A 22,406-nucleotide genomic window follows, 5' to 3' on the forward strand; every position below is an offset into this window, starting at 1 on the left:
GAATGACTCCCAGGCAATGGTGACATGAGATGAAGGATGGTGTCACCAAAGGGCAGTGTGGCTGCAATTGGAAGGGAAGAAAGGTGTGCTTTGGGAGCAGGGATAGCCCTCCAAGGTCAGCAGTACAAGCAGGCCTGGGCCACTGCCTGTATAAATGTGGGAGTCCCCAGCAAGAAGGCAGTAATTGGTAAAGAGCTTCAAGGGCTTTCCTGGTGCAGAAGGAAAGGGAAGTGAGATGGGGTGAAAACCTTGGGGGTCATGGTACCTATTGGAATTTTGGTTCTAGAAACCAGCTTTGCTGAGAGCTCTTGAGTTATAATGGGAAGGAAGCAGAGACCAGAGTGGAGACAGCAGATTAGAGCTAGAGAGGGGGTGTGCAGATGCGTTGCTCAAAACCCAGATGACAAAGGCTTTGGGTCACTGAGGACAAAGGGTTGGGCTGGTCCTGGGCAGCTTAAATACACATCTTTCACTACTGGAAGGAGTGGACAGGTCTATGGTGTGGAGCTGCTGTGAAGTGGCTCCTACTAGTGAGTTTGTCAGGAACATAATACCTGGACTTATGGGAGCAGTGTGTGTGTTGTTAAAAGCCCTCCAAGGCCATAGAGATCAGAAGTTCCTGCTTTGAGCCAGGAGTGCTACCTGCTTGCTATGTGAATGTCCCTCCCATCTCTACTGGTTTGGGGAAGCATGGAAGGAGATGGGAGGGGAAAAGGTTGGTGTTTGGAGTGTCTGAAGAAATGAGCCACAGGATTCCTGCTATACATAAGGAAGAGACTAGTGGAGGATGGAGACTGAGGTCAAACCTGGCCAGGATGAGTAGGGACTGGGGAAACTTAGGGTAGATCAGGTAACTGTGGGGTCAAAGTTCAGAGGCCTGGTGCAGATCCCTAATTTGCAGAAGGAAGCAGCATGGTCAGTGACATCCTACCACTCGGGACTCCTGCTCAGCAGTCTTTCCCACTGTCCATGTGGTCACTGATGACATGTACACAGGCACCTCAGAGCACACATCAAGGTGTTTGTTGGGTAACAGAAAATATAACAAAATCAAAGACTATAAAAGCTTTATGCACATGATCTGCATACGACATAAGACATTCTGTGACTCTGTCCCACCCAGAGAAAGCAAGACCTATTATTGAAATGGCAATGAACACAAAAGACAAATCAAACTCAGACTTCACTCAGTTATCACATAACTCCTGGAGCTCCTATCTTAGCTATGATCCTCCAAGGAAAAAGCCTTGTCCAGATCCACTGTGCTGCTGCCCTCAGTGGTAGTGCACCACTCTGGAAAATATGCCCTCAGGCTCCTTTCCATCCCCCAAGGCAGCAGCAAACCCTTCCTGTCGCCTCCTTTGGGCCAAAGCAGCCAAAGATTTGAAAGTCTTCGGTTCATAGATGGCCAGGTCTGCAAGTACCTTCCTGTTGAGCTCCACCTGGCACTGGGAAGAGAGAGAGCAGAAGCCTGCAGTCAGCATCGCTACTCCAGTGGCCTGCAGGAACACCCCACTTCAGTCAGGCTGGAAAGACACGGCTCAGAGGCCTAAGGTCTGAGCCGCCCTCCTCCTGTCAGCACACCAGATTTTTCTCCTTTCCTGGCCCAGGGCACAGTCTGCCTGGCAGAAGGTCTGTCTGCACAGCACAGATAGGTGCTATGGGATAAATGTGATCAAGGACAGGGAGGGCTCCAGTGCCAGCCCAGGGAACCAAGGACCATGTTTAGATTCAGTAGTCATCACTTTAACAACTAGGTCTCCTGGTCAAGGCCAACCCATAAATCAGCCCATGAAGTCAACCTAGCCAAGGTACAGCTTGTGACAGAGCACCAAAGTTCAAGTTCCTGGGCTTGATTCTCAGTACCCCAAAAAGAAGAAAAAGAACTGGAGGTGATCTCAGAAACCACCAGTGAGTCCAAGAAGCAGAAGAAAAAGGGACAGCCATCAGGTGCAGTGGCCATTCCTGTAATCTTAGCTACTCTAGAGGCTTAAGACAGTAGGATGGCAAATTCTAGGCCAGCCTCAGCAACTTAGTGAGAGACCCTATGCTCCCCAGGGGGGGAAAAAAAACACACCTGGAAATGTAGCTCAGTGGTAAAGTACCCTGGAAAAGTACCAAAAAAAATTAAATGTACCAAAAAAATTCAAGTGCCAAAAAAATTAAATGAAAAAAATAAAAGGATGAGTCTTATTCTTTTTCATAATGAGGAAACACTAGGGCTTGCATTTCAGTACCATGTCCTGTTTCCAACATGGTCTGCTACCAGCAGGGCGAGGGAGAAGCAACTGTGATAAGCCCTTGCCAGAGTTCCACCTCAAGAACAGAAAGCAGAACAGAAGGTACAGGGCTATGCTGGGGAGACAACTGCCAGGGGAGCTCAAGCCTGAGGGGTGGTTCCTACAGATGCTCAGCACCTCAGCAGGACCCTCTAAACTGTACCTTAATTAAGTTGACAATGAATGCCGGGTACTTCAGACCGTGTTCCTGGGAGGCAGCTGTAATTCGGTTAATCCAGAGCTGGAATAAGAAAACGTAGAGATGCTTAACATCAACTGTTGAATGTTTTGTCCATTCTTCTAGTAAAGGCTCTACTGCACTAAAGAGTACTTGTAAAAGTCAGGAGGATAGTATTTTTTTTTCCTCCAGCAAACAGACTTGCAGCACAAATAACAGCAAAGACTGATTTGCTTCATCCAAACAAGTTCAATTCTAAATAACAAGCTGTAATACATGCACCATGAATACAAAGATAACAAATTCTGCAGCAGTGTGGCTAAATTCCTACAGCCAGTGAGTGAGTGCCCACAAAGGCAGTTGTGAAAGTCAAGACGCTCCAGGGAGGCAAACAGACTCGGAGAGCAGAGCAAACAGTCGAGGTCCTCAGAGAACCTGGATGGCAAGGAGTAGTGGGGTCTGTATCAGACTAAGAAGTGAGCAGGGAAAAACCTAAAAGACGAGCCACACGGACCACTGGGCAGGACCTAGCGCAGTGGGCAGTTTCTGGTGAATGGTATGTGCCTCTGTTCTGTTCCATTAAACAAGGTGGGTGTGTGAGGGATGTCTCTTCTTAAAGGTGTTCCTAGATATCTTAAAGCAGTCTTCAAGCCCATTTTTGCTCTTCTAGCTCGGTGGTTCTCAAGTTTAGACCTATATAAGGCTCCCTAGAGATTTAAAACAGACCACACACTGGAGGTGGGTGTGGTGGCTCACACCTGAAATCCCAATGACTTAGGAGGATGAAGCAAGAGGATTCACAAGTTCAAGGTTAGCCTCAGCAACTCAGCAAGAACCCTGTAATGTGGCGCATGCCTGTAATCCCAGCGGCTCAGGAGGTTGAGGCAGGAGGATTGAAAGTTGAAAGCCAGCCTCAGCAAAAGCAAGGCACTAAGCAACTTGGTGAGACCCTGTTTCTAAATAAAATACAAAAAAGTGCTGGAGATGTGATTCAGAGGTTGAGTGCCCCTGAGGTCAGTCCCTGGTACACCCCCCCACCCCCCACCCTCCCAGCTAAAATGACCCCATCTCAGAAGAAAAAGACTGGAACTGTAGTTCAATACCTCTGGGTTCAGTAACAATAATAAAATGAAAATACCAGAATGCTAGGCCCAGAGCCTCTGATTCAGCAGGTCTGGGGCAGGACTTGAGAATGTGAACTTTTTTTTTTTTTTTGCATATATATATTTTTTAGTTGTAGATGGACATAATACCTTTATTTTATTTGATTTTTATCTTAATTTTATTTTATTTTTTTATGTGGTGCCAGGGATTGAACCCAGGGCCTCACGCATGCTGGGCAAGCGCTCTACCACTGAGCCACATCCCTGGCCCAAGAATGTGAACTTCTAACAAGTCCTCAGGTGACACCCTGGCTATCCAGGGCCCCCTCTTCAGGACCCTCCCGGCTGTGAGCACCTCCGCCCTCCTCTGGGGCAGCCAGTGTCCCACCCCTTCCTGTGCACCACACTGCTCAGGTACTCAAAGCACCTCACATGCACTCTGGGCCTGGCTGGAGACCTAGGAGCCTGAGGCACAGACCCACCTCCCCACAAAGGCATAATTCTGAATGGGGGCAGGGAGTTATAGTGCTGGGACCACAGTCTATGGCCAGTGAGGCCTCTCGCGGGCTTGCTTTTGTTTCTTCAGCTGATTTCTTAGAGGGACACTAAAGGGGGGTTACAGTTCGACGTATCAGAAAGACCCTCTGCAAAGCTTCCTGGGATACGTGCAGCCCAGCAATGAACAGCGAGGCACAACACAAGCAGGTGGGATGCAGAGTTCGGGAGGATGGGGGTGGGAGTGATGTGCGGCCGGGCCGAGGAGGAGGGCAACAAGGAGGACCGCCGGGCAGCGGCGGAGGAGGACGACGACGGGGAGGACACCGAAGCCCAGGAGGAGGAGGAGATGGGCGGCGCGCTTACGGTCCGCAGGATCCGCTTCTTCAGCCTGCGGGCTCGCGTGCACTTCACGAAGGCTCTGGTCACCGCCCTGACGGCCAGCCGGTAGCAGCGGTTCTTCCTCCCACGAAAGTGCTAGGGCGAGGACGGGAAACGGGGGTGAGGAGGCGGCGGCGGGCGCCCCGGCCCGCGGGCCCCGCCGCCCAGGCGGGCGTGCTTACCCGCGCGTGCTTCAGCACCTCCTGGACGCGAAAGTAGCGGTCGGTGACGCGGTTCCGCAGCCAGAGTCGCGTCGTGAGGAAAACCATGGCTGGCAGCCGGCGCAGGACTGCACCCACAGGCGCTTCCGGGTCCGCGGCGCCGAGGACTTCCGGTGCGCCTCGTGCCTTCCGGGGCGCCTCCGCGCTCGCCTTCTCGGTTCCGCGGTGCGCGGCCATCCCCCAACCCCCGGCAGCAGCCCACCTCTGGTCGGGGCGACGGCCTGCCACGGCCAGCGACGCAGACGGTGCGCGCTGAAGGGGTAGCCCGCTTCGACCTGCCACCCTTGACCTTCTGGGTTCGGCTTATTTCGCTTAGCCGGATGGCCTCAAGTTCTATTCATTTTCCTGCAAACCACTTCATTTTTTATTGTGGCAAAATACAGACTGCATAAGCCGGGCGCAGTCCGCGTGGGTCGCGACAATCCCGACAGACACAAGCTCACCGTGATCCCGGCGACTCCGTAGGCCAAGGCGGGAGGATCGCAAGCTCCCGGCCACCCTGGGCAACTTGGCAAGATGCTGTCCCAAAATATAAAATAAGAAGGGCTGGGGATGCAGTTCAGTGGACAAGTGCCCCTGGCCCAGTCTCCAGTCAAAAACAAAAACAGAAATACTGAACTGCGAGTGTGTGATTTCTTTGTTGCTTTTTTTTTTTTTTTGGTGCTGCTGGGAATTGAACCCAGGGCCTTGCGCATGCAAGGCAAGCAGTCTACCAACTGAGCTCTATCACCAGCCCATTTTGTTATTTTTTTACATGGATATAGTTTCTTTTTTTGATTGTTTGTTTTGTTTGTAGTTGTAGATGGACAACATGCCTTTATTTATTTGCTTACTTTTTGTATGTGGTGCTCAGGATCGAACCCAAGGTTTGATCCTGCTAGGTGAGTGCTCTACTGCTCTTACAAACCGCTCTTGTAGTAGTAGATGGAGAGCATGACTTTTATTTTATTTGTTTATTTTTATGTGGTGCTGAGGCTTGAACCCAGTGCTTCACAAGTGTGAGGCAAGCACTCTGCCACTGTGCCCCAGCCCAGCCCTGTCATGTCTGTTTTAGTATTGATGTGGAATATTCCTTCAGCCTGTCTTGTCTTTCCTGACCCTGGGATTCCTGAAGAGAACAGACTGTTCTGCAGCATCTCCCTTGACCTGAGTCTTTTCCTGGTGATCCAAATCAGTCTGTACTTTTTTGGCAGAACGCCATGAAGTCCTATTGCATCCTGATCACTCCCTGGTGTTGGGAGACTGAGACCCTCTCTGTCCCACTTGGTGATATCTGCTTTTTGGCTAATGTTTGGGAGGCTTCTCCACTGTGTCCACATTTGTAACTGGCAAGTGACTTGGGAAGAAATACTTTGTGTGTTCCAGGCCTTCTGGTAAGCAGATGTGGAATTAAGTGAGCATTTGAGGTGTGCGCCTGATGCCTGTAGAAGGACTCATGACTGGGCGCCTCTGTTGAAGCATATTGCTAACCCAGTGGTGCTGAAGCAGAGACAGCCAGATAGAGAAGCCCTGTATCTGGTGAAAATGGCCAGTCCCTGGTGCCCATCTGTGCTCAGCATCCCAGCTGAGAAAATTGTGCCCCTAGCTGAAATGCAACTGTGGGCTTGCAGCACAGCGGCAGACAGGTGGAAATCTGAGCAGCACCCTCCGAGGCCATGACATTCTGAGATAAGGTAGATTTCCCATCCCTCATTGATCTCGCACTCACTAATCTAAGTATCCATTGGTGATTTTCTAATCTATCACCTGTACCATATTAACTTGGCCTTCTATATCCTTTTGGGGATATAGTTTTAAGAAGAGTTAAAGCAGGACGGGGGATATAGCATGCGGCCCGGGTTCGATCCTCAGCACCACAGACAAAGATGTTGTGTCTGCCGATAATTAAAAAAAATATATAAATAAATATTAAAAAAAAAAATTCTCTCTCTCTAAAAAAAAGGGGGGGGGAAGACCTCCCCCTTCCATGGATTCCACCTCTTGGGTCCCCTTCTTCCTCCAGGGAGGAAATCTTAAAAATAAATAAATAAATTAATTAATTAATTAAATTAAATAAAAATAAGAGCAGTGTGAAGAAGAAGAGGCGAGAACGACCTCGGACTGACCAAAGCCAGCCGCTGCATCCCCTGGTCCAGAGCCAGCATCCCGCCGCCATCGCCACCATGCCCAAGAGAAAGGCTGAAGGGGATGTAAAGGAGATAAAGCCCAGGTGAAAGACAACCACAGAGAAGATCCGCAAGGCTGTCCGCTAACCTGCTCCTCCAAAGCCAGAGCCCAAGCCTAAAAAAGCCCCTGCAAAGAAGGGAGAGAAGTACCCAAAGGGAAAAAGGGAAACCCTGAAGAAGATGGAGATGCCCAAACAGACCAGGCACAGACAGCTGAGGGGCTGGAGACGCCAGGGCAGTGTGTGCCTTTCTGATAACTGTGGACTTCTGGTGGCTGTACCGTTTGAAATACTATTTTTTATCAAGTTTTATAAAGGTGCAGAATTTTGTTTTACTGTTTTTTTAAGCTATGTTGTTAGCACACAGAACACTTCATTGTTGTTTTTGGGGGGAAGGAGCATGTGTCACTAGTAGAATGTCTCCAAAGCTGGATTGCTGTGGGGAAACACACCTTTCCCTTCTAGTTTAGAGAGACTTCCTCTTTGTTCCCAAGAGGAAGGGATTCCCTGATGTTGGCACACACAGCCACCTTGGCACAAGTGCCTTGTGGTATGGAAAAACTCAGACTCATCTGTATGTCCTCCTCCCCCTCTCTGGCATCAGCACGGACTTAACTCCTCTAAACTCAGACCTGTTGGGACCTGATTCCCAGCAAAGGGTTTTACCAGTGTGGGGGGGCAATCTGGACTTTCCAGTGACGTCATTGAGAATAGTGTCCCTCAGAAGAGCAGCAGTTCCTTTTCTAGATTGTGGATCTTCAGATTAATAATTTTTCCCATTCTCATTTCATTTCCTGAAAGTCAGGGTCGGCTTGTGAAAAGTTGTTAAACATGCTAAATGTGAAAGGTCAACCCTCACTCTAAACTTTCCCTATTCAGAGCATCAAATGAAGACTTCATTGGGTTTTATAGTGGCTTTCTGATTTTGGTAGTCCATCCAAGAAGGGGGTTTGAAAGTTGTTGTTACTGTTAACAACTGTCTGCCCATGACCTGCCTGAAATACCATGATTGTTTATGAAATTTATCTTTAATAAAGCTGGATACACTTTGGCTTGGAAAAAAAATAAAATAAACTACAAAATAGGCCTGGGGATGTGGCTCACTGGTTGAGTGCCCCTGGGTTCAATACCTAAATAAATAAATAAAAACTACTTTTTTGTTATTTTGAGACAGGGGCTCACTCTCTTTCCCAGGCTGACCTGAAACACCCAAACTCAAGCAGTCCTCCTGCCTCAGCCTCCCAAGTGCTGGCACTACAGGATGTTATACCATGTCCAGCTGTACTTAACAACCGTCCCCATCTGCGTTATACCCATGGGAGTTCAAATTCACAGAAATGACAGAATTAAGACATGGAGAAGCAAATGATGTTGAAAGAAGACTTTGTTGTAGTTAGATTTTTTTTTTTTTTAGAATTTTTTTTAATATTTATTTTTTAGTTTTCGGCGGACACAACATCTCTGTTTGTATGTGGTGCTGAGGATCGAATCTGGGCCGCACGCATGCCAGGCGAGCGCACTACCGCTTGAGCCACATCCCCAGCCCTGTAGTTAGATTTTCCAGAGGGGGAAGTGTACCATGCCCTGGCGGCCAAGCAAGGCACACAGGGAGCAGCAGGCTCTGCTCAAGAGGCAGGGCGAGTGAAGGAAGGACCGGCCCTTGCTGAGTGCCCACTGGAGGGGCAGAGCATGGCACACAGCTTAGAACTGGCTAGTCTGGATAACTCCAGTGGGCCCTGGCACAGATGAGCTGACCCTGCTTGCCTGTACCTGGCCCTGGGCAGTGAGCAGGAAAACTGGCCTGGCCTGTGGGAATTCCTGAGGAGGTGGCACAGAGCAGGGGTGAAAGGGGTGATGGGAACAATTCTGCCATTAGTTTGGTTGATCAGGAAAATACAAAATCTAAGAAAATAGAATACCCCCATGCACGGGAACAGGTGAGGGGATGCCTCCATGGTGGACAGACAAGGGGAGACCATCAGGTTTTGGTCAGACCTGTTGCTGTGACTCAGTCTTCACCCAAGAGTGTGGAGAAAGCTGGAACTGAGAGATGGGAACATTGAGGTCTGGCCACAGACAGTGACCAAGTCTTACGTGGCTCTCTCCCCCCACCCCCAAGAACCTCTCATCTGATCCCTCTCTCCACCTAGGCAGGTGATCTCAGTCCAGAAGAGAGGAGCTGGGCACCTCTGGGCTGAGGAGCTTTCTGTGCCACTGTGTGTGGAAGCTCAGTCTTACAGAGAGTCGCTTGGGACCTGCAGGGCTGTATGCCCTGAACGCATCTGCTGCTCCCCTTGAAAGGCAGGCAGCACCTGGGGAAGCCCCCCATTAGACATCTGGGCCACTTCACCCCACTGTGTCCTCAGAGTGGGACTAGCCCCTCGGCTCAGCAAGAGTTCCGTAGTAGGACTGTGGCCATATTCTGCAGCAAGGTGCAGGGGGGTCTTGTGGAGCCAGCCAGCAGCATTGACCTGTGCACCCCTGTCCAGGAGATGGCTGGCAACCTCCATGTGGCCTCCCAGAGCTGCATAGTGCAGGGGTGTGAGGCCCAGTGAGTCCTGAGCATCTACCTCAGTTCCCCAGGCCACCAGCAGCTGGACAGCAGACAGATGCCCACCAGCAGCAGCCCTGTGAAGTGCAACGCGGCCATGCCTGTCCCTGATGCTTGGGTCTGCCCCATGGCCCAGGAGCAGCTCAATGTCCTAGAAAGGAGGAGAGGGGAAGGCATGAGCAGGCCTTGACACAAGTGGGTGAGGGCTGGGACCTGGAGACATTTGCCTGGCCCTAACCTGTTCTGACCTTCTGTTTGGTCAATAAGCCAGAACCTAAGGCAGCCTGCAGCCCTTCTGCTTGGAGACTTTCGCTTTCCCCAAATGGCTGAGATCATATGCAGACTCTGCTGTGCCTCCTGTCCTCCTCTGGTGCCTGGGGGCTACCTGGTCTCAACTGCAGACCGGGTACTAGATAAATGTTTGTTGCTGTCGGCCACCAGAACGAAGTAGCAATGCAAGCCAGGGTCTCCAGGGCCTCCACGAGATGGCAAGATCATAGGAGGAGAGGCACCGCCAAGACGGCGCTCAGGTGATCACACCCCTAGGTGCCTCTCTCCTGCGCTCGCGCCGCCTCCACCTGCCCAGCCTCCGTGTCCGCCTGGCCCCACCCCGCGGTGAGGGGAGTGCGGTCTGGAGCTTCCTGCCTCGCGCCCCCTCCGGGCACCAGGCTACTGCCTGGGAAAGCGGGACTCACCTGTTGGCGGCCCAGGCCGGCCGCCAAGCCCAGCGCGGTGACCCCGGAGCCGTCGGGGGCGTCCACCTGCGCCCCGCATGCCATGAGGAGGCGCAGCGCCGCTTGGCGCCCGGCCGCAGCCGCCACCAACAGGGCACCGTCCAGGTCCGCGCCCCCGCCTGCCGCCAGCAGCTCGAGTACCGGCAGCCTCCCGCCGGCGGCCGCCCAGTGCACTGCGGTCCAGCCGAAAGCGTCAGTGGCCTCGGGGCCCAATCCCGGAGCGGCCAGTAGGCGCGCGGTCAGCAACGTGTGGCCCAGTGCCGCGGCCCAGTGCAGCGGCGTGAGGCCCTTCCCCGAGCGTGCAGCCACCGGGGCCCCTCGCCGCAGCAGCAGCTCGGCCACCCGCGAGTGCCCTTGCCAGGCGGCATCGTGCAGTGGCGTGTGCCCCGCGCAGTCCGCTGCGTCCACTGGGGCCCCGCGCTGCAGCAAGAGGCGCACCAGGGGCGCGTGGCCACGCAGCACAGCCAGGTGGAGAGGGGTCCTTCCAAAGCGGTCCCTGCAATGAAGTAAAGGTGTCCCGGGCGCCGGCAGTCTGCTGACCAGACCCTATCCTGCCCCTCCCCAAGAAGGAATCCCAGTCAGTCCCAGAGCTTACTTCTCTTCCACGCTGGCCCCTTGCCTCAGGAGCTTCGTCACCAAGGTGGCAGGACCATGCCACACAGCCTGGAGCAGGTTCCCCTGGCTCTGGGGGGCACTGGGCCCCTTTGTCCTGGCTTCCCGGGCCTCCGAGCTTAGTTCTATCCACCGCAATTCCTGCTCTGCAGCCTCCGCCCCTTCCTGCTCCATAGGCTCAGGCCTGCTGGAATCCACCTGGGGAGAGTATTCACCTTGGAGGCTCTGCCTTGTGGGCCCAGGTGTCCCATGCCAAGGTGGAGGCACCCACGCACACACCCTCTCCATGGAAACCCGGCCTTCTGACTTGGAGTTACCTCCAGGGAGAATTTCCCCAGGGGCTCTGTCCTCTGGCTGGGGGGTCACCTCCACGCTGATTCTAGCCCAGGATCAGCCTAGTGACTGTCCTCACAAGACCCCTCCTGCAGGCTGTTGTGGGAGTTTCACCTGAGAGGCCAGGGGTGAAGAGAAGCTCCTACTTCTTCCTGGGCCAGGCGGAGCCACTGGCGCGGTTTACCCAGCAATCTAAGGAGAAGCTCTGCCTGCCTGGCTGCAGCCCCTGCCCAGCACCCTTACCCCCTGCAGACTGCCTGGCCTCCCTCAGACCTCCTGCCAGGAACCAAGACCAGGGCAGTCTGGGAAGCGCAAACAGGAACATGCTCCTGGGTGACATTCCTCCCCCCACAACCTGCACAAGGAACATGGCCTCTGATGTGCCTGGACTTGCCCCCCAGTCACCTTTGCTCTGACCCTACTGTTTCTACTGGCTAAAAGGACCTGAGGATGGAGGATGGAGCCACCTCTCCTGAGTTGGGTCAGAGCTGGGGAAGAGTTCAAGGTGCGGTTCTTGTTCACCACCGGCACCTGGACAGAGAGTGGCATGGGGTGACAGGGAGGGAAACCCCTGGAGAGCAGGTTGAGTGGGGTCAGTGAAAGTCATGGAAGGCAGACACCTGGGCAAGAGAGGATGGAAGTGGGTGGGGAGTATTTCTGGCACAGGAGCTGCTAAACACCTTGTCTTGGGGTGGAAAGTGATCCTGCCAGAGCAAAGTCTTCAGGTGGGTATCTTGACTCTGGGTGCTGGGGTGGGGCGGGGGGGTAGGCTGGTCACTTGCCCAGAGCTCTGCAGGGGAAGCTGGGCCTGTGTCCAGGAAGACTAACTCTAGTGGCAGCTTCTGCATTTCTCCCCTACAGAGACTTGTGCTGGCCAACAGGAGACAGCCCAACTCTGGAGCTGCCCATTACACCCACCCCCACTACCCCCAGGCTGCAAAGGATGAGGTGTTTGGAGGGTTGTACCCTGGCCCCTCATTACCTCGCTAGCAGGCAGCCCTTCCAGGTGCCCCCAGGTAAAAAGTAAGGGGCCCCTTCCCACCCCTAACCTACCTGGATCCTCCCCTGGGGACCTCAGTCCACTCAGCTGTCCCCTCCACCCCCATAACACCTGGCGTCTGACCATGGAGCTGAAGCAGTCTCTGTCTTCAACCCTGTCCTATTTTCTTTTTGGCACTTATCACAACACAAAGGTCTAAGGTCTATTTATTTCATGGTACCAGGGGATTGAATCCAGGGGCACTTAACCACTGAGCCACATCCACAGCCCTTATTATATATTTTATTTTGAGACAGGATCTCACTAAGTTGCTTAGGGCCTTGCAAAATTGCTGAGGCCAGCTTTGAACTTGTGATCCTCCTGCCTCAGCCTCCCAAGCAGTGGGGATTACAGGTGTGTGCCACCATGCCTGGATATTTATTTCATTTAATGACTTGCCTTCCTCTTCTAGGGTGGACAATCCATGAGGGCATACCCCAGCAGGCTGGCCAGCAAAGAAGCAGTGAGCTCTGGACTGATGTGAACACCCAAAGCAAGAGGAGCTTTGGTCTCAGCATCCGCCCCTTGGCCTTCGTCCCACAGGAGGACCCAAATTTGAGGGGGATAAGGGCACTTGTGCTAAGGAGTCACCTGCATGGTGCAGTTGTCCCTGGGGATCAGTGGAAAGACCCACACCTCATCATAGTAAGGGAGGATGTAGAACTGCCTGTGCCAGCCTCCCAGAAGGAGGCAGGTGAGACAGTGGGCCTCATGTGGCTCCCTGGACAGCCTGCCTTCCCCAGCTCTGCCCAGGCCTTGGTGGATTGGGTTTGCCTTGCCTCTGGGTCCAGGCAAGGCTGCCAGGATGCCAGCTCAGGCTCACCTCTGGGAGGCAGGCCTTTGAAGCCCAGAGCCAAGAGCAGTTCTTGGCACCAAACTGTGGTTTGAATGTGTCCTTCAAAAGTGCATGTGTTGGACACTTAATTCCCAGTTATACGTTGATGGCATTTGCAGCTGGGGCCTTTGGGAGCTAATTAGGATCAGTTGAGGTCATGAGGGAAGGGCCTCCATGATCGAATTAATGGCTTTGTGAGAGAGTGGGCTGGGGAAGTGGATCAGTGGTAAAGCATTTTCCTGGCATGTGTGAGGCCCTGGATTTGTATTCCCAGCACTGGAGAAGAAGAAGGAGGAGGAGGAGGAGGGGGAGGGGGAGGGGAGGAGGAGGGGGGAGGGGAGGGGAGGGGAGGGGGAGGGGAGGGGGAGGGGAGGGGGAGGAGGAGGAGAAGGAGGAGAGGAGGAGGAGGGGGAGGAGGAGGAGGAGGAAGAAGGGAAAAAAGAGGAAGAAGAGGAAAAAGAGGAGGTGGAGGAGGAGGAGGAGGGAGGAGGAGGAGGAGGAGGAGGAGGAGAAAAGAGAGAGAGAGAGCGCTGACCTATCAGGCTTGCTCTGTCATTGCCATGAATGAAGCAACATAAGGCCCTGGCCAGATGCCAGCACCATGCTCCTGAACTTCCCAGCCTCTAGATCTATGAGCCAAATAAATACCTTTTCTTTACAAATTACCAGTCTGTGGTATTTTGTTATAGCAACAGAAAAATGGCCTTCATCACACAGCAGCAATTCAGTGTTGGTTGAAGGAAGAACGGCCCTGAAGAGAAGATGAACTCATTAGAGAGATGCTCTGCCAGCTGGGGATGTAGCTCACTGGCAGAGGGTTTGCCCAGCAAGAGTTGTTTTGCAACATTTTTACCCCAAAGTCACTACTGGAATATACAAACAGCCACTATCGCGTCGTGGTGCGTGTGGTGTGCCAGCGGAACAATTGAGTTCCTTGTGTGTTGGGGCAGGGGAGGCTCAGCTGTCCTAATGGGAGCATGTCACATGCTCGCTGTTGTTGATGTCATACCCCTACCCCTTTGATTTGAAGGAAGCTGGCTAGCTGGAGAGGGCTGAAAAGTGTTAGAAGGAAACTTAGGAATGAAAAGCCCCCTGTGGGAAAAGGTGTCGGGTCAGTGTGTGCTGGAGCTGCACGTTGCGTAAGACTGGCGAGTGTTAGGGTACTTTACTAATATCAGGGGCAATCCAGTAAGGCTTTCAGCGGGACTGGAGACACTCTTCTTCCCCCTTGCAATAAGAGAACATGTATTCCCATCATCTGAAAGTCTGTGTTAGGCCCACTTTCAGGATGGATTGGACTCACACACATAGGATGCTCGATATCTTAGCTGGTGTTTACTGAGCACCTACTGTGTGCCAGGTCTCACATTGAGCACTTTCCAGGCACCCTTCATGACCTGCCCTACAAAGTAGGCACTGTGATCTTCCACATCACTAAAGCTTAGGGTCTGGGTTTTGAGATGAGGGACCAGCAGAGCTAGGGCAGGAAAGTGGGGTGGGTGTCTGGCCTCTAGGTGGCAGCTGTGACAGGATCTATGAAACGAAGTCATTGTGCAGGGGAGCTGGAAGTGGGGGTGGGAGGGGCGGACAGGAGGGAGGAGGGCCCCAGGGCCAGGCTGAGCTGCAGGGACAGCTGGGCAAGGCCTGACTAAAGCACACAAGAGCTGGCTGCAGGCACCTGGCAGAGAGTGGTTCACCTGGCAGTAGGTGAAACAGACAGGGGTGTGGCCCCGGAGACTGGTCATCAGGGCTGGACCTACCTGGGCCAGTGTCCACCATCTGGTTGGTGAACTCTGGATGGGGGTGGAACCTGGGGAGGGTTAAAGGGTCTCTAGTCTGATCCTGGGGAGCTTGGTCTTGCTACCTTACCACAACTGTGAGCCCCCCAGGTCCGCTGCCAGGAGAGCATGAGTGATCAGGAGAGGGAGACAGAAGAGGATGAGGGAGGGGGTACCTTGGACACGGCACCCATGCTGCCTCAAAGGCCTCCTGACCATCACACCTCAGCCCTGAGAAGCTCAGGGTGGTCTGGTCTGGCCATCCGAGGTCTCAAGACCCTGCTGCTGCCTGGGAGGGCCCTGGCTGTGCTCCTGCTCCATCTGCTGCTGCCTGGAACCGTTTTTCTGCTGTTACTGCTGCCCGCAGCTGGCATCGTCTACCTGGGATTCCTGTGCCACTCCAGGGTGAGCCTGGGCCCTCTGTGGGAGGGGTCCCTGGGAAGTGGGGGTCCTGCAGAGGCTCAAGGACCCTGGAACTCATGGCTCCTCCCTGGGAGCCCCTTTTTTGCCAAGTCCCTCACTGGCTGCAGTCAGAGAAGGCTTCTATTTGTTCCCAGGGGACAGTTCTCTTCCCCACCTGAGGCCTCCCAGCTTGTCCCAGGGAATTCAGAGCCTGAATAGCCGGGTAGAGGTGGGGAGGGGAGGCGGGTTCCAGGAAGAGAAGATGGAATCATCGTCAAATTTCACTAGTCCTCAGCCCCTTCTCGCCCTTGGCCCTCCCCCCAGTCCTTCCCAGACCCCTCCTGGCCTGGGCTGGGCTTCTCCACCTGTGCAGTGGGCTATGACGTGGTCTGGGAATGGAGGGTGAACAGAGATGGACCCTGTTGTCCCCTTCTGTAGCATATGATGGGGGAGGGAGAAGTGGTGCTGGCTGGTGACAACCGGGCAGGGGTTCAAGGTCTGCTGCCAACACAGGGAAGGGCCATGGGGGGAGGGGGCAGATGGGGACAAGAAAACGAAAGTGGGACTTCAGGGGCGATTCTTTGAGTCTATCAAGGTTCCACCTAGGTCTCGAATTTCCCTTTCGGTCCTCAGCACTACCTGGCCCACAGCAGCTCTGTCCACCCCAACTCTCACCTGGCGCCGCCCAGGCGCCGCCCCCGGTCACACCCTTCGCCTGGCCCCGCCCAGTCCTCGCCCCACTTCCGCCGGCCCCGCCCCGCCGCCTGGCCCCGCCCCTCCTGACCCTCCGCGGGGTGGTCCGCAGGTCCACCCCGCGCCCGGCCCCAGGTGCCGCGCGCTGCTCTCGGATCGCGGCTCCGCTGCGCTCATCGTGTTGGGCTTCCTCTCGCTGCCGCCGCTGCTCGTGCTGGCCTCGGCCGCCCGCGCCCGCCTGATCCGACATCTCCGCCTGCTGCTGCCGTCCCCAGCGGGGAACCCGGGGTCCCACGAGGAGCAGTTCTGTGCCTGGGCGTGACGCCGGTTCCCGGACTCCCGGGAGGCCCCCTAAAGCTCCGGGCGGGGCGGGGCGGGGCGCGGGCGATGACACCGACTCCGCCAGACCCTGGCGGCCCCTTCCCCACCCTCCGGAACCCCGACCCCCGCTGCCGAGAGGCTGGGAAGGAGAGGCAGAAGGGGACCCCCGGAGGCAGCCTCCGAGCGCTGCTGCCTCCGGAGGCCCAGCCCCTGCGCCCCACCTGTGCCTGGAGACACCCACTCCCGCCTGAACCTCAGTGGGTGGCCAGCAGCAGCTGGCTTGGAGGGGTCAGCAGGCTCAGTCTGTCTTCGGAAGTTCTCCTTGAAACAGGCCGCAAAGAAAGAGAGAAAGAAGTCCGTTCTTCGTGGATAATTTGGACGTCTTTGGCGTTCTGCGGCTGCACCAGCATGTTTCCGGGGGTGGGTTTGTCCTCTGCTGTCCTGGGATTGAACCCAGCAGGGGTGCTCTACCACAGTTCACTTTATGTGTTTTGAGACAGCCTCGCTAAATTGCTGAGGCTGGTCTCATACTTGAGATCCATGTCTGCGGATTCATATCTTATAACAGTTCTGGAATATTCTCAACCAATATCTCGTCCTTATGACTCTTTCACTGTTTTCTTTCCCCCTTTTGTATTTTCCATCTGCATGTGCCTGGTCTGCAGTCTGAACAATTTCTTCATATCCTTCTTCTAGTTCGTTGAAATTCATCCTTTCTAATCAGCTGATCAACTCACCTATTTACTTAAAAACAAAACAAAAAAAAAAAAAAAAAAAAAAAAAAAAAAAAAAAAGAAGAAGAGAGAGAGAGAGAGAGAGAGTGGTGCTGAGGATAGAACCCAGCGCCCCGCGCACGCCAGGCGAGCGCGTAATTACCGCCTGAGCCACATCCCCAGCCCCTAACCTATTTACTTTTAGGTTATTATCAGACTTAAAGTTATATTTTGTCCTTTTTCAATTTTATCTTTTTTGGTTTGTTATTGTTGTTACTGGGGATTGAACTCAAAGATGCTTCACCACTGAGCTACATCCCCAGAACTTTTAATTTTTTTTTTTTTTATTCTGAGACAGAGTCTCACTGAGTTGCTTAAGTTCTTCCTAAATTGCTGAGGCTGCCTTTGAACTTGAGATCCTCCTGTCTCAGCTTCCTGACTTGCTGGGATTACAGGCAAGCACCACCACCTCAGTTAAAAATCAGTTTTTATTTTGTTTTTAGTGGTGCTGGGGATTGAACTCAGGGAGTTTTGCCTGCTAGGCAAGCACTCTATCACTGAGCTATAACCCCAGCCTAAATAATTTTGATGGCTTCTTTGTTCGTGGTTTCTGGATTCCAGCTTAGATTCCTTAAACATTCATACATATATGCTATACTTAGTAATGCCAATTTCCTAGTGCTTAGTGTTTGGGGGGAAGAGTGTCCAAATCTATTATTTATTTTTTTCTGCTGAGTTCAGTAATAGCCTAGTATTTTTTTGAAAATTTGGTGGATTTTTTTTTTTTTTTTGGAGGGGTGCAGGTCCTGTACATGGTAGGCACATGCTCTACCCCTGAGCTATACTCCCAGCCCCTGGTAATTTATGATGTCTGCCCATATCTGTAACGATCTGAAGTCCTAACTTAGGGACAGTTTCCTTCAGAGATGGGAAATGACCATCTTAGGCTCTGCTGAGGGTCCTGGCTTAGTGATCTCCCGTGCATAGCACCCACACTTTTTTTCCCCTGAGAGTGCTTGACTCTCTATCCCTGTATCCAGGGAATTGTCTGCTTTCCCATCAGTTTCCCTGCATCATGGACTTCTTTTCATTATTCTAGTTGTTTGTTGGCTTATTTAGTGTTTTTATGGTACTGGAGATTGAATCCAGGGGCGCTCTACCACTAAGCTGTATCTCCAGCCCTTTTTAAAAAATATATTTTTATTAGTTGTTGATAGGCTTTTCATTTATTTATGTGGTGCTGAGAATTGAACCCAGTGCCTTACTCGTGCTAGGCAAGTGCTCTTCCACTGACCCACAACCCCAGCCCTTCCAGCTTTTTTCTCCTCCCTCCCTCCCTCTTTCTTTCTTTCTTTCTCTCCCTCCCTCCCCCCCTCCCTCTCCCCCCCCCCTCTGTCTTTCGAGACAAGAGTCTTGCTGGTTGCCCAGACTGGCTTGAATTTGTGGTCCTCCCAACTGGGCCTCCCAAATAGCTGGGAAACAAGTGTGTGCCACTGCACCTGTCTGCTGATTTATAATGTCTAATTGTGTGTGTGGGGGGGTATTTGAGATATTTCTTTCCTTGTAAGTCCAACAGTGTATTAAAAATGACTGCTCACTGTGATTTAACAGAGTCTTATGGTAGCTGAAAATCCTTTTAAAGAATCCAGCACGTCATACTGCCAGCAGGGCTCAGCCTGTGACCAGTGTTGGATCCACAGTGGCCTTGAGCAGAGACCAGTGTATGGCTGGGCTGGGTCCAGTGGGTGTCTTGGGGTTTTCCAACCTTCATCTGTGTCTGGCTTTGATGTCTTTCCTGAGCAGACAGAGCTGGCCAGTTGCCAGCCTGCGTACAAGAGCTTTCCCGAGGCTGAGGGCGCCTTCCTTCCCCTCCTGCCCAGGCTGGGCAGGCTCTGACTGCTGCCACCAGGGGCTGACAATAAGGAGTCTCCTGGGATACCCTTGGCTGAGGATCCGCCTGGCCCTACATCATCAAAACAACAGCTGGGCCTGGTGGGGGTGGGGAGGTAAGTGGCTAGTTCAGCGCCCCCCTCCTGCTAAGCTGGTCGCTAGTCACTGACCATTGACCCGGGCAGGGAGTTCTTCAAAAGGTGTTTCCCAGCTTCCCAGGCTCCCTCTAAACCCCTGACAGCCTCCAGCTGGCCCTGGGATGTGGCTCAGTGGTAGGATGCTTGCTGGGCATGCTGGAGGCAGGCCCAGGATTCCACCCAGGCCTTAGCCCTGGAGAGCAAAGCTGAGCCAGCTGCCAGGCCAGCAGAGCCTGAGGGGCTACAGCTGCCTGCCTGGAGCTGAATGCAGCTCTGCCCTCTCTGGGTCCTGGGCACGGCCCTGGGAGTCTTCCTTGTCATTCTCCTGAGGGGCAGGGACCTGGCTCTCTAGCCCAGACTCCCCTCTCAGGCCTGAGGTATTCACTTCCTAGCTCTCTTCCCGGAGTCCCACAGATCTCTGTCCCCCAACTTCTTCCCAGCATGAGCTTATGACAGAAACCTCCTCCTCCGGGGTCCTGGTCCCCAGCCCTGGCCCTGCCTCGCTCTCCTCTGCTGGCTGCTCTGGAGCCCTTTCCCCTACCTGAAGGTCTGGAGCAGCCTCACTGTTCCCAGGTCTGAGCTTCACCCCTTCACTAGCTCCAGTCCCTCAGGGCTGCAGAGCCAAGCCAGTGGGTGGGCCAGATGAGACCTACGTTTGTGGGGACACAACTCTTTCCCCTATGGCTAAAGGCCCTGCTTCCTGAGAGAAAGCTAGAGTGTGCATGTGTGGGTGTGTCCTGTCCTACCTACTATCCTCTTTCTTCTTGGATGAGGGTAAGAGGAGGGCTCTGCAAGGTCCCCACCTTGCCTAAGCATGTATTTTTTTTCCCATTATTGATGGACCCTTATTTATAAGTGGTGCTGAGAATCGAACCTAGTGCCTCACACATGCTAGGCAAGCGCTCTACCACTGAGCCACAACCCCAACCCCATAAGGTTGTATATTTTATTCACAAAATATTTGCAGGCACACCCTGCTTGAGGGGCAAGGAGGGCCCATGCTTAGCCCACTGTTCCTCCAGCCTCAGCTCTGAGCTCGTGAGAGGCATGCCCCACCTAGGCACGTGGGCTGGGCACCATGCTGGCAGTGCCTGAGCCGGAGAGGGTGGGCTAGGAAGGAGGAGGCAGAGTGAAGCCCCTGCTCCCGGGCCCCGACACTAGGGAGGCTGCCCTCAAGGTGTTGATCCAGGCCTGCCCCTTCCTGCTTCCTCCTCCATCTGAGCCCCTGGGTGCTATGCGAACCTGCCTGGACCCTACCTGAGGATGGAGCAGGACATGGCAATCACCTACAGAAGAGCATGCCAGCCAAGAGGACCAAAGCTGGGGTGGCCCACCTCAGAAAGGCACATTATTGTTTGGTGGCACATTCTGGACACCCAAATCCAGACTCTCACTGAGTCCCTGCCCTACCTCTGATGGCGGCTTACCCAGTGTCTCCCTCGGGGCCTGGGATCAGCCCTCTGCCCTTCCTTGGCACTGCCTTCACCATGCACTTGGAGTCCCATCACCTCCCTGCTGCCTGAAGGCCGTACACGGGCTCTGCCCTTGCTGTCCTGCTGTCCGCCAGCCCATGTCCCCTTACTGGCAGGCATGCCCACCCCCACCCAGGCCCTGGCACTCACTGTCCCCCCTCTGCCTTTAAGGCTCTTCCTTTGTGCAGCTCTGCCTCAGGTCCCTGCTGACTCTCTGCTCTCACAGAGCCCCATCCTCTACAGGGAGAACAAGCTGTCCTGTCCCTGCTAGCACAGCATCGCCTGTTCACGCCTAGTCTGGTGGTACTGGGAGGAGGGGCTCTGCCTGGTAGCTGGTGTCCCCAGTGCAGAAGCTGGTTTGAGGAACACTGCCTGGCACTCACCCTTCCATGCCTCTTCCCTGCTACCTTCACTGCAGGGACTGGGAGAGGTGTCAGCTCTGGGCTCTGGGGGTGAGACAGGCACCCCCAGCTCCCAGGACTGGTCTTGGGCCCTGCCTGGCATGATCCTAACCCTAGGCGGACGAGAATCAAGTCTAGAGGAAGGGGGGGCAGTGGGAAGGAGCTGTAGGGCCCTGCTGCTCTTGGCTGCCCCTTCCCCTACCCACTGCTTGCCTGGATGAGGCAGGGTCACCGGACACAGCCTCACCCCACTCCCCTGGCCAGGGCCCATGCAGCTGCTCCTGCCACTTCCTGTTTTTGTGTCCCCCGTGGATGTGTGCGTGGGTTTGCATGTAGATACAAACAACTGACAAACAGCAGCTCACAGCAATGGGGTGGGGGCCCAGGCCACTCTGCCCTCAGCTGGGGTCAGGGGTGGGGTCAGAGGCCCCAGGAGATGCCCTTTTCTCTGGGGTTGAACATGACTACAGTGAGCTGGGGACAAAGGGCCCTTCTTCTCTGCAGAAGCCTGGATTGTGTGGAGGAGGGAGCTTTCTCCAGGACCTCAGTGGGGGCAGGGGCAATGCCCTACTGAGAGCAGTGTCCCTCAGTTCAGGGAAACCCCCCACCTGCTTGCAGATAAGCAGCTGGGCCAGCTCTGGGAAGTGAGACACAGCAACTCCCCGCGCCTGGGCCAAGGTTGTGGGAGCAAGGTGCTCTCAGCCTCACCTGCTGCATCTTCCTCTGGGTCCCCAGGAAGCCAGGCCCAGGCAGAGACTGCACCTGGGAAGGTGGAGGGCTGGGGGATGGGCCCTGCTGTTTGGCCTGGCCAGTCCTTGCCTTTGTCTATGTCTCTGCCCCCTTTACCAACTGGGCCCTGCTCCCTTCAGAGAAGAGGCTTCTGGATCATTCTATTTGTGCTTCCTCTGGTGTCTGCCTAAAGCCCAGGCCTGGCCCTGACCACCACAACTCAGGCTAACTCCCTCACCCTCTGGGATCCCATCTGTCCACAGTTTTCCTCTGGAGGTAGGGAGAGCACTGGGGGGCAGGGCACAGGAATAAGGCTTGCTTGGATTGAGTAGGAGAGTAGGGCTGATGGGGAGGGTCCCCAGGGGGTGGGGCAGCAGCAGTGACTGGGTAGAGGCTGGGCAGACAGGACTCAGTGGAGGCTGGGCCTCCTGTGCCCCTCTCCTTCTGATGTCAGGCTGGAGGAGGGCGCTGCTTCCTTGAGGCCTGAGTCACAGCAAGAAGACCCGCTCAATTTTCCAGAAGGGACGGAAACTTCCCGTCAGCTCAGCCAGGCAGGCTGAGGTGTGACTGTGGGCCTGGGCCGCTGTTAGCAGCTGCCTCCCCACAGGGCGGATCCACTGTGGCCCAGCTCTCTGGCAGGAGAGCTTGAGGATGAACTGTCTACCTGGGCGTGCCTCACAGCAGTCGGCGGTGCTGCCACCTTGTTTGGTCTCTGCTCAGTGCCCGTCTCCAGGGCAGCCCTGTGTGCTAGGGGCTGGGGGCCATGTGAGACCCCCTGGGAGGCTTACTCCACTGGGTGAGCCCAAATCCACTGCTCCCCCCACGGAAGCACGCACCAAGCAGCTTCTGGTCGGTGCTGAGGCCTGAGGTCTGTGGAGCAGAGCCAACACCCACTGCCAAGATTCCCGGCAAGGGGGTGGGGGATGGCGGCAGGGACACAGTTCT

The 22,406-nt window shown here is 54.4% G+C and overlaps 3 protein-coding genes across 3 annotated transcripts; 1 reads left to right on the forward strand and 2 right to left on the reverse strand.

The window, feature by feature from the left end:
* Positions 1-1,050: 1,050 nt before the first annotated feature.
* Positions 1,051-4,764, reverse strand: Mrpl20 (mitochondrial ribosomal protein L20). Its single transcript, XM_027947590.2, has 4 exons — positions 4,619-4,764; positions 4,422-4,532; positions 2,443-2,520; positions 1,051-1,448 (listed from the first exon to the last, which is right to left on the reverse strand). Exons 1-4 carry the CDS (start codon positions 4,703-4,705, stop codon positions 1,275-1,277), a joined length of 450 nt encoding a protein of 149 aa, XP_027803391.1. The 5' UTR covers positions 4,706-4,764; the 3' UTR covers positions 1,051-1,274.
* A 3,471-nt stretch (positions 4,765-8,235) lies between these two features.
* On the reverse strand, positions 8,236-11,169 carry Ankrd65 (ankyrin repeat domain 65). Its single transcript, XM_027947449.2, has 3 exons — positions 10,702-11,169; positions 10,068-10,602; positions 8,236-9,523 (listed from the first exon to the last, which is right to left on the reverse strand). Exons 1-3 carry the CDS (start codon positions 11,004-11,006, stop codon positions 9,056-9,058), a joined length of 1,308 nt encoding a protein of 435 aa, XP_027803250.2. The 5' UTR covers positions 11,007-11,169; the 3' UTR covers positions 8,236-9,055.
* Positions 11,170-14,832: 3,663 nt separating this feature from the next.
* Positions 14,833-16,870, forward strand: Tmem88b (transmembrane protein 88B). Its single transcript, XM_027923701.2, has 2 exons — positions 14,833-15,108; positions 15,911-16,870. Exons 1-2 carry the CDS (start codon positions 14,833-14,835, stop codon positions 16,118-16,120), a joined length of 486 nt encoding a protein of 161 aa, XP_027779502.2. The 3' UTR covers positions 16,121-16,870.
* Positions 16,871-22,406: the final 5,536 nt, after the last annotated feature.

The sequence above is a fragment of the Marmota flaviventris genome, chromosome 10 (assembly GCF_047511675.1).
Source record: "Marmota flaviventris isolate mMarFla1 chromosome 10, mMarFla1.hap1, whole genome shotgun sequence".
In the NCBI taxonomy this organism is placed as follows: domain Eukaryota; kingdom Metazoa; phylum Chordata; class Mammalia; order Rodentia; family Sciuridae; genus Marmota; species Marmota flaviventris.